Source organism: Ptiloglossa arizonensis, chromosome 5 (genome assembly GCF_051014685.1).
Source record: "Ptiloglossa arizonensis isolate GNS036 chromosome 5, iyPtiAriz1_principal, whole genome shotgun sequence".
Lineage (NCBI taxonomy): Eukaryota > Metazoa > Arthropoda > Insecta > Hymenoptera > Colletidae > Ptiloglossa > Ptiloglossa arizonensis.
In genome coordinates, this window is record NC_135052.1 from 5,482,186 (window position 1) to 5,493,239 (window position 11,054).

The 11,054-nt window shown below is 44.4% G+C and overlaps 1 protein-coding gene across 1 annotated transcript; it reads right to left on the reverse strand.

Annotated features, from left to right (window-relative positions):
* Nucleotides 1-191: 191 nt before the first annotated feature.
* LOC143146731 (uncharacterized) lies at nucleotides 192-6,226 on the reverse strand. Its single transcript, XM_076311313.1, has 2 exons — nucleotides 6,123-6,226; nucleotides 192-2,945 (listed from the first exon to the last, which is right to left on the reverse strand). The coding sequence occupies exon 2, from the start codon at nucleotides 2,943-2,945 to the stop codon at nucleotides 2,259-2,261; it is 687 nt and encodes a 228-aa protein (XP_076167428.1). The 5' UTR covers nucleotides 6,123-6,226; the 3' UTR covers nucleotides 192-2,258.
* Between the last annotated feature and the right edge of the window lie 4,828 nt (nucleotides 6,227-11,054).

Here is an 11,054-nt window from a genome sequence, read left to right on the forward strand (position 1 = left end):
TAAGACGCGAACTTACCCCGAATCTCTTACCTCGTTTGTATTATCATTTACTTCCAAAGGCCGAAAAATGTAAAAACAATTCGATAACCGAACCAACGTCACAACGGACGCTTATCACTCTCGTTCACCCTAAGTCCTCCAATGGTGGAACACAAGGTTGGGTGATTTGTGAGCAAAATTTCTCGTTCACGGTAGAATGTCCTTTATTTATCGTATGACAAAACATAATGCGAGTATCGTTTACTTATATCGTATATACAGAATTTACAGTCGTGAACATAAATAATACCAATACATTGCTGCAAGTATCGCGATACTGTTAAAGACGAATACGTCTCACGGATACGAGTCGTGGCAAGGAAACAAGATTGTAAAACCCACCGTGGTGAAATATCGCGCGTCACGATACTTCCTCGATCTCGCGCGACACATTGTTTCGTTATCCTTGCGACCGCCTACCGATAGCAATCGCGCATCGCTTACAAATACGCACGATATAAGAGTACAATACGTTAATATTAACACAACGAATAGACGATCCATAGATTGGCACTCGGACTCGTAAATTGGTACTCCGTTTCGATTTCTCGATACGATTCGTTCATTGATACAGGATCTCCGCTTACACGTACCCACACACACACATACATACATATATATATCTTATTCGTGTAAATATTTACAAAGCAAGTTCGCTTACAGCTATAGCCCAGATAATGATCCGCCGAAGTCGTAGTCCTGCGCGCACTTTTGACAAATTTTTCGCGGTGATTTCCAGCGGGCTTTAAATACAACACGTAGTCTCGCGAAAGAGGTTTCGTTCGGTGCTTTTCATTTCTTTTTTTTTTTTTTTTGCGCGCGTATATCGTCGTGTAGTATCGTGAACTTTCTCGAAGTTCGGAAAAGATTTTCGAAACGATTCGTACGGGCAAAGTTCGTACGAGGTAGGTCGAAAATGCGCGTAGGACGTGGTTGCGTCGCACAAGGCATACTAGAATCTACGTCTTATTGTCGCGTCACAACGTTTTCTTTTAAATGGCACACTATAAATAAACGAACGGTGTGTTCGTGTCGCGCCGTTCGATCGTAAGCAGAATGAAAAATCGTTCGATCGTTCCCGCCGCGATTCGACGCGGTTTCGAACGAGTCGTTCGAAAAAATAACTACACGATACACGCGTGCTCGGTTCGTTCGCATCACGGACGGTCGATCGGCCATCGTCGGATGTGTTACATCGTCGCGGTTACTCGAGCAGCGATCTACGAAAATGGAAGACATGGATTTCGTGTCGTCTATCGGACAACTTAACTTAAATCTTAGCTCGTTAAGTACGTACACACGGTTCATACTCGGCGTGTCCAGCATAACTTATCCGCTACTGTACAACGAATCTTAAGAAACTAGGCGTACATAGGCCGGCGTCGATGCACGTTCAACGTCGCATCGTGCTCGCGTAGAAATATCGTTTATTGCATAATACACACATTGCGCGTCCCGTTCACGCGCCACGATCGGAACGAAACTCGCGTACGCGAGGTATCGTTCCCTTTCCGTTTCGTTCGAATCACGAGGAACACCATCGGGAGCGAGCGATTTTCGAACACGGTCCGTCGCTTAGTGAACGTTCGCTCGCGATGAACTCCGTGTTCGTCTTCTCGCGAAGATCCTTGTTACCTCGCGTTGGATATCTCTCTCCGGCCACTCGAGCCATTATCGTCGAGCTTTCCACAAATCCCCGTGTGCGCGTAATTCGGAGCGCGCGAACCGGACCTAGCTTTAGAGAACTCTTAAGCCTAAGAAGCGATTAAGCTATCAAACGATACGCGCGACCGAGAACCGGAGAACAATCTCGGTCGGCGTTACGAAAGAGAATCAGCCCCGTGGACGCTCGTTGTTTTCCCTCGAGTCGTCACCGATCGATCGACCCGTTCGTTAGTATCTCGAAAAGATTCGATCCGCGTAGTCTGTGCGCGAAACTTGTCGATCGAGCGCCAGAACGCGACACACGGGGGACAATCGTCGACAATAGGGATATCGAGTAAGAACGTAGGAAAAGAAAGAAAAAAAAAAAAGAAAGAAAGGTTCACGGATCGGTAAGAAAAGTTTACCACCCGGTTCGAACTAACCTTACGCGCTACCGGCGCCGTGGGCCACCTGGGCTAACCTACGAGATATGTAAATTCGTGCCTGTTCCGCGAGTCTCGTTCGCCATTGTTCCCCATGGTCCAGGTTCCCCGAGGTCCCTCGGAGTTGTTGTTTCAGGGTATAATGTCACAGTTGCAGGCGCTACCGCCCCGGCCGTTGTCACACTGGGCTATGCACCAGAGCTCCCAGTCGACGGAGTCGTCGGTGGTGTCCGATTCGGTGGCATCGGTGTTCAGTGACGCGATCACGACCTCCACGGAAGCCTCGCTGTTCTCGTCGTTCGACGTATCCTCCGCGAACTTCATCCTCGGACCGATGGTTCGACGATGGTTCGCGAGATCGACGATCTCGGCTCGGTCGGCGACGATCGTTCGCATGCTCGTTTCTTTCGGTCTCTTCGGGTTCACGCGATCACGGACGGTGTCCTGGAACGTGTCTCCGATTCCTTCCAAGCTCCCGGTCCCTTCGTTCGTGGTATCGTCGCAGTTGCAACCGCGACGACGGATCAGCGACTCGGTGAGATCGCGACAGATGAACGAGTAGTCGTACAGCGTATAAAGTCGATCGTTCGGTGATCCAGCGAGGTTGCACGGGGTCAAGCAGAGCCTGAGGAGGCGCTGCGTCGGGAACCGGCCTCCGCTGGACTGAAGGACGAGTCTCTGCTGGTGGTCGCAGTTTCCCGTAACCTCGGAGCTCCTGTACCGTGCACGGCACAGCGGAACGCATGCGTGATCGCCCGGACGCGCCTCGGCGCCGGCCAACAGCAACGCCAGCAACACCCATCGGGCCAGAGGCGTCATCTGAAAGCGATGACTAATCAATACCCAAAAGCAAACGGGGAACTAACGCGTGCCGATACTCCACGGAGGAACCGTACGAGGGATCGGTTCGAGCGATCGGAAAATTCCTCGAGCAACGATTCTCTCATCTCTCTCTCTTCATGATATACCGGGTGTATCCTAATGGAGTGAGCTTTGAATTCTTCGTGAAAAACCAGTCGAAAAGGTGGTATACGGTTTCTTGTCGCGAGACGTCGCGAGAATCGGTACCGAACGCGAGTCGAGGCACTTCGAAACGTTTTTTAAAGAGGAATTTTGGAGGTTGACCCTTTGGACTCGTGAGGTGATACTCGGTAGCCATTTAATTCAATGTACTATTTTCGATCCGGGAAAACGTTCGCGGAATTCAAATTGGACGTTTAAATATTACGTTCTCGTAGAGTGTAAACGCATCTGTGCAAAGTATATAAAAATGTTCCGTTACGAATTAATTTTACCACTTAAAGGATTTTCTCGAGGCGTCGGTTTCTGGTAGCAAAGAAGCCTCGAGTGCAAACGGTTTAATTTAGTAACATCCCGAGATGTAAGAGTTTTCTGGAATTTGAAACGCAAGGTAGACGTTTGTGTCACCGTTTGCGAATAAACGCGAATAAAATTGTCAATTGTCGCTTGTTACGGCGATTGACAAGGTCCAGGATCGTTCGTCGATCGATTCGAATGTTTCTGTCGTTTAAATTCCGCGGTAGATCGTTTTCGGTTGGATCACCGCCATTTTATTAGGTTGTTCGGAAAGTCGTTTCGTTTTTTTTTTTGGGTGAAAATGAAACACGATTTTTTTAGAGCGTTTAAACGTTTTATTAAATTGTATATTCTCCATTTTGAAAAACGAATCACTTTCCGAACAACCCAATAGATTTTACTTAGCAGCGACACGTGTTTCGCGCAGATAGCTTCGGTTGTTACAAGCTCCTTTCGATGGAAAATATCGTCGTTATCGTTGGTTTTACTTCGATCGTTGAATCCGAGCTTACGTTCTCTTCGTCGTGCTCTGTTTATCGGAACATGCCACTTTTCTCGAATTCACGGCGCAATGTAAGCGTTCCCATTGTTAGTTGCAAGTAATCGCTACGGAAGTACACAAAAGAGAGTAGATTTTTTCGGTTACATCGTTCTGTATTTTAACACCATCTATGCAATCACACGTGTTCCATATAAATAGTTTCGATACGACGAGCTTCCTTCGATAGAAAATGTCATCGTAACTTGCCACCGCCATTTTTACTTCGTCGAATTCGTACCTCTTACGAAGTATCTCTCAACTCGCGTCTTAACGAGTTCCCGTACCTTCGTGCGTGTAACAATGTTTCAACCCCGTGAGCTGCAATAGTTCATTACAGGAAGGAGGTAAAATATCGACTAGTCGCTCAAATTGAATTTCACGCTCGAACTTAGTCTTATTCGCCGTTTTTATTTCGTTACTCTCCTCGGTGAAAAAGATATTTATCCGTAAGTGTATCATTTATCGAAATGGCAATCTTTTGGACCGAGATTCAAACGCATGTTCCGTGACATTTCCGACTTCGGTTTTCTCGAAAACCAAGTTTCGCTCGAAAATAAATTATTTGTCTACGCGTAATTATTTTCCCACAAAATCGGTTGTTCCTTAGGAAACATACTCTGTTCTCCAGCTTGGATTGACACATGGATACTGAAAGAACTCGGTTTTCTCGAAAGCGAAGTCTCGCGCGAAAATAAATTATTTCTCGTTGCGTAATTATTTTCACACAAGATCGGTTGTTCGTTACGAGACACACTGTATTCTCCAGCTTGGGTTGGCACGCGGATACAGAGAGAGAGAGAGAGAGAGAGAGAGAGAGAGAGAGAGAGAGAGAGAGAGAGAGAGAGAGAGAGAGAGAGAGAGTGTGTGTGTGTGTGAGAGAGAGAGAGGGAGGGAGGGAGGGGAGAGAGAGAGAGAGAGAGAGAGAGAGAGAGAGAGAGAGAGAGAGAGAGAGAGAGAGAGAGAGAGAGAGAGAGAGAGAGAGAGAGAGAGAGAGAGAGAGAGAGAGAGAGAGAGAGAGAGAGAGAGAGAGATAGCAATACCTGAGATCTTGGTATCCGTTATCGGTTTTGGGCGCCGTGTGTCGATAACTGGCCTCTCGGTTTCGAGTTCGCTGGTGGAACGAGGCGCGTAGACCGAGCGCGCAACTTGCGATAAATTTCTACTAATTGTCGCGAACGGTTGTACCTTAGAGAGACGATTGCTTCGCTTTATTTCCCTCGTTTCGAAGTTTCCTCGCATCGAGGATTTACGTTGCCAGTTCGTACGGCCGACGGACGTGGCGACGAATCGATTCCGAATTGGACGAATTTCTTGGCGCAAAAGTTTAAAAACGGCGCGCGATCCGCGTAGACGCGAATTACTCGGCGCGGTGTTTTATCGCCTAATCCGCTTTCGCTCGGCGTTTTAATTAAACCGGGCAGTTGTATGCACATAAATTACGGTACCGAAGCGTCGAAGCGAATGCACCGGTTGCTTGAAAACAAATAATTGGACGATCGACGTTGATAGTTGATAGTTACGCGCGATCAGGTGCTTTTTCAAGCCGAAGAATTCAAATTGAGCGGGATTTGAAATCAATTTCGAAATTAAAACGGATTTCGTGAACGTCGCTTCGTAAATCGGGATTGACTTTCTTTCTTTCATAGAGGAGAGAAGTACGATGGAAGAAAACGAATACACCGGTTGCTTGCAAATAAATAATTGAACGATCGACGTTGATGGTTGATAGTTACGCGCGATCAGTTCTTTTTCCAGCCGAAGAATTCAAATTGAGCGTGATTTGAAATTAATTTCGAAATTGAAACGGATTTCGTAAACGTTGCGTCGTAAATTAGGATTGTTTCTCGTTTGTCGTCGTAAAACAGAGAGATACGATGGAAAAAGATAAACGCGTCGGTTGCTTGCAAATAAATAATTGGACGGTCGACGTTGATGGTCGGCGCTCGTTACGCCCGGGCAGTAACTTTAATTCTTCATTGGTCGAAGAATTAAAAATTCTCAGCGGTAATTGAAGTTAAGTACGAAATTAAAACGAATTTGGTAAATATCGTAAATTGGGATCGTTTCTATTCTTTCGTAGAAGCGAGATGGTCAATGGAAAGAAAAAACACGCAGACGGGAAAATTGTTTACGCTTACCTTTCAATCTGAATTCGATATTCAGGATACGGAGTGTTTTTCGATCTGACCGCAGCTAGTTGGTAGCTTCACGACGCACGCCACTGGCTCGACTGTTTGATTACCGGCAGCATGTATCGCATTAACTATCATTGGCTGTATCAACTGGTACAGTCTGATTACGTATAAGCGTATCAAAGGAGCGTAATAAACGATAACGTTCTCGCGCTTTTTTTTTTTGTCGACGATCGATCGTTGTTTCGCGCCAGATCCTCGTTTTCATTCGGTAAATGGAACGACGACATTACAAGGTACCGATTTTCTCACCTTATCGGTGTGGAGCGTGTTGCTCTCAATTGGTCAAGTTCCACGAACTTGTTTAACAATAAGATAACGTTGTTTCCGAATAGCGACGTCTAGATTTTGTACCCAGTTTGAAATTCACGCGACTGAGAGAAGATACTTAATATCTGAGTCGTCATCGATTGCACAGAATGTTCCACGGAGATCGGTACGAAGAAACCCCTGAATTATTGACGTAACGGAGCAACAACGAAGATTCGATGTTACGTTGAACGAAAGAAAAAAATAAATAAAAGTGAAATTCGACGCGTTGCGCGATCTGGAGACGAGACGAGCAATTTTCCGTCGATCGATGCGATTGCGATCTCTCGATGCAACTGTCGTTTCTGTAATTGCAATTGTTATTTCGCACGTGTTGCGATTAATCGGATCGGTCGATCGTGAATCGCGAATTCTATGAATTGGAGATGAAAGGTAACGCGTACTGAGCCGACGTTTTGGTATATTTTTTTTTACCTTTTCGCGTATGAAATTTTGGTGGTTCTTGTTAGGAAAATTTCGACGAATATTATAAAAGTAGAAATCCACCGTGCGACGAATATTTGAAATGATACATCAAGCGTGCACGGAAATCGACGGAAACGATGACGTTCGAGCCGACGAATTTACGGGAGGTTTTAAAATTTAGGTCGATCGGTTGGAAAAAAAATATCGGCGCCAATTTTCCGGCAGTATTTGAAACTTTGATCGATTTTTCTTCTCTATTTATACGAGTTCTAAACGAAGTAGCGAAAATACAATGGAAAATTAGCGAATCGAGAGGAACGATCGAGGCGTTTATCTTGTGCAAACGATGAACGACCATCTGTAGATTTTCATAATAACGTAGAACAATGAAATAATCGTTAGTAGAGATTACCGAAGATCTAGCGAAAATAATACTTTTTTCTCGCCTCTTATCTTCGTTCGTAGCGAAAAACACGCGTTGCTTCCCTGTGATCGCGCGTGATTTAGAATAGCGTCATCGGATTCCGAACATTCGATAATTCGTTAACGCGTAGTGAATTAGCATACACGTAGTGAATTAGTAGGACAGTATTGGACCAATTTCGAATTCTAGGCAAATCAAAGTTTTCGATCACGTTCACTATTTACGATTGTCCCTTTGGCCGGTGGATTCTTATCGCGACGCTGATAACACGCGATAAACAAAGACGACGACAAAACATAAAAATCAGGAAGATGCGCGCGATATCATCGGTGTCTGAATAATTTTAATAATTGTTCGGTTTCTCCATTTCGCAGAACGCTCGTAAAATGTTTCCTTTCGACTCGGTGCACAGTGAGCCGATTATTCATTGAGTCGTTTCCTTCATTCTCCATTTTGTGTTTTCGTTTTTTTCCGTGCTACACTACCGCGGTAACAAATTAAAAAAGACAAATGTATTTCATATTTCCGCATAGATATTCTCGTTTCTAAAAAAAATGAGAATTTTTACGTATTCCCATTTGTTCGTCCTGTTTTCGGTGTAACTCTGAGTAGACGTAAATTTTTAGTGTAATTCTTCGCGGTAGAAATGTTCTAAAATTGATCAAAACGATCCAAACGTATTTAAAAGTTCTATCCGTTACGAAACCGAACGATGTTTATTCGAATTATTTTTCATAAAGTAACTACGAAACATATTCCGTTCTTGGTGATTACGAATTCCGTTTCAAAACCATAACATACGTTTATAAAAAATTCCACTCGTTTGCATTTCACGAGTGGATCCTTTCTTTAATCTTTCATTGGGAATCGAAGACACGCGACTGAACAAGAATTGTACTCGACGCTGTCCACATTTTCCATACACATGGTACTATTAGGTTGTTCGAAAAGTAATTTCCTTTTATTTTGGTGAAAATGAAACACGATTCTTTTAGAATGTATAAACATTTTATTAAATTATAAATTCTCCATTTTGGAAACGAAATCACTTTCCGAACAACCCAATATATTCCCTTTAATACGGGTTGACAATTTTGCCAACACCTTATAGTACTGCGTGGAACTGAGAAGTTGATTTCGGAGACTCGCAACAAAACAAGAATTACTCGACGCGGTCCACATTCCCCATGTCACAAATATCCATCTGGATATTTCTCCAGATTCTCATAGTACTGTTCAAAGTTAAGAAATTGTCCTCCGAAAGGAATTGCAAATCGGGTTGGACGTTTCGGTCGCAACGATGCAAAAACTACTCGATACTGTCCGCGATATTGTTCCTCTTACACACGGTACCGCATTAAACGCAGAAATCGTCTTTTCAGCTCTCAGCGATACGAATTCCCCGCTCACAATGCGGCGGTTGCAATTTTTCAACGTTGCTCCGAGGGATGTATTCTATTCCGCGTACACGAAGGTGAAATTTTCGCTCGACGCGCGTATTTACCTCCGAAAATCCAGGGACAGGGCCTCGGGTTGGAAAAAAAATGTACAACGCGAGAGAAACGCGCGCGTGAAATTTCCGAGGTTTTCGATCTAGGTTACGCGAAATTCGTTTCACGAGATAAACGAGCTGGTCGTCCGCCTCCATGAATATTCGCGATCACGCGTAACCGTTTGGCGCGCGCGTGCACGGTCACACGGCGATGTAGAGGGAGATGCGTATGTATCTACAGCTGGGAGCTGAAAAGACGACTCTTGGATCAAGAGGATGGTGGGTAACCATGTGTAAGAGAAATATGAACAGAGTCGAGGAATTTTCACTCGTTCCAAGTCTTCGAAGGACTAGTGAAACGTCCAATACGATTTGTAATTCCTTCCACGGGTCAACTTCTCAATTGCTCGCAGTACATTGGATGAATACCAAACCTCGTCGAGTTCCAATCGTAAATTCGTCCAGCTAAAATTCTGCTCCGTTCGACGTAAACGAATGCGCAGCTTCATACGCGTTGTTCGCCATTCGTGATTCGTTAATTAACCCTCGGAGAATGGACTTCGAAACTGGGTCATTTTTTACCCGCGCGAAAATCACGCACAAACAGATTCCAAAGTGCAAATTCTTTTACCTTGCATTCTGTGCGTGGTTCATTGGAGAGAAAAGTATAGATTTATTTCAAAAAATTTATAAATTATTACGAAAAAATAGGTTTATTCTAGAGAAAATAAAAATCAGCATATTTAGAAAATAAATAATATCGTTTTAAAATGTACGGACAAACTCTTGAAATATTTCGACCGCTGGTCTGAAAGATTAATCCAAGGCCGGCAAAACAGCTAACGTCTGTCAAACAAATGACTTTTACGCCGAATAGTCATAAATTGATTACTTTTCGTCGACCTGAAGGTTCGAGTCATTCAGATGTGCCATCGAGCCTTCCCGATCGGCAGACGTTTTAATTGTCGTAAAACTTGGGTCTCGAGTGACCCATGTTCGTCCAGCAGAGATTAATTACTTTATTCACGAGTAATAATCCTTCGCGAACAAAACTCTCCAAAAACCTCTCCATTCGAGGTCAGAAGGTGCAACATGTTTCTTATAAATAATATTTCTTAATAATAATAAGACCGTCTTGTAACGATACACGGATCAGAAATATTCAACCGAGCGCAACGATTGTTAACGTTGCTTACGTTTATCAACGTTCGCGCGAAAGAGAAGCGCGATCACGAATAGTTGAAAAATCGCAACAATAAAGAGCGTAAATCGAGACGATAATGCGACTGTCGATCATTGATAAAACTTGGTGACACGATCTCGATGTATTGATCGCGGTATTAAAATCTACGTTATCGAATGTTCCGTGTATTTCTTACGTTCGACGAACGTCGAGCTCTCGGGTCCGACGTTGGTGCATTTTCTCGACACTGTTCGTCGTTTCGAAACAGAAAGTTGCCAAAAGGGAATTAACCGAGACGTTTCCACGGGTGATCTTTCGCGCAGGCTCTCCGAGTTCTATTAACCGAGGAATTCTCCGCGCTGGCGGTGCATCTTTGTTCGTATCGGGGTTTTCCCGAAGCGAATCGACGATCGATAAATCCACGACGACGCCAGCTGCTCGCGGCCTTATCGATAAACCGGCCACGTACTTTGTCCGTTCAATCGAAGTTCGCAATCTTTTCCGGGCGCGAGAGACAAAAGGAAAAAAAAAGGGATGCTCGATTCGCGTCGTTGGGAGCACCGAAGAAAGAACTCGAGCGCGGGTAATTTACACGAAGAAGAGAACGACGACGACGACGACGACGCTCGCTAAGAAATTTATCCCGAGGCGTACGAAAATTCTTTCTCCAGCCGCTTCCAGCTACGCAGTTTCAATTTAAAGTTTCCACGCGCAACGTCGACGTAGGAATTTCATCGGTCTCTTCTCAACCCTGAAATCGATCCCGTTCGTTACCAGCCGTATCGAATCTTTACCCTTTACGAAAAATTAGCAACACCTTTCGGAAACAATTGCGAGAAGCACGGTACAAGCGTCCAATACCCGTGCCAGACCCAACGCGCAATGTCGAGAAATAATGAAACTTCTTTTTCATGTTCTATTCGTTGAATGCACTGTCTTTATTGGTTTAATTATTCAAACGCGATAGAGCCCTGTAGCGCACGACGCAAGACACGGAAATATAAAATCGAACAAGTACGATGCAATAATATTACTTTTTATCAT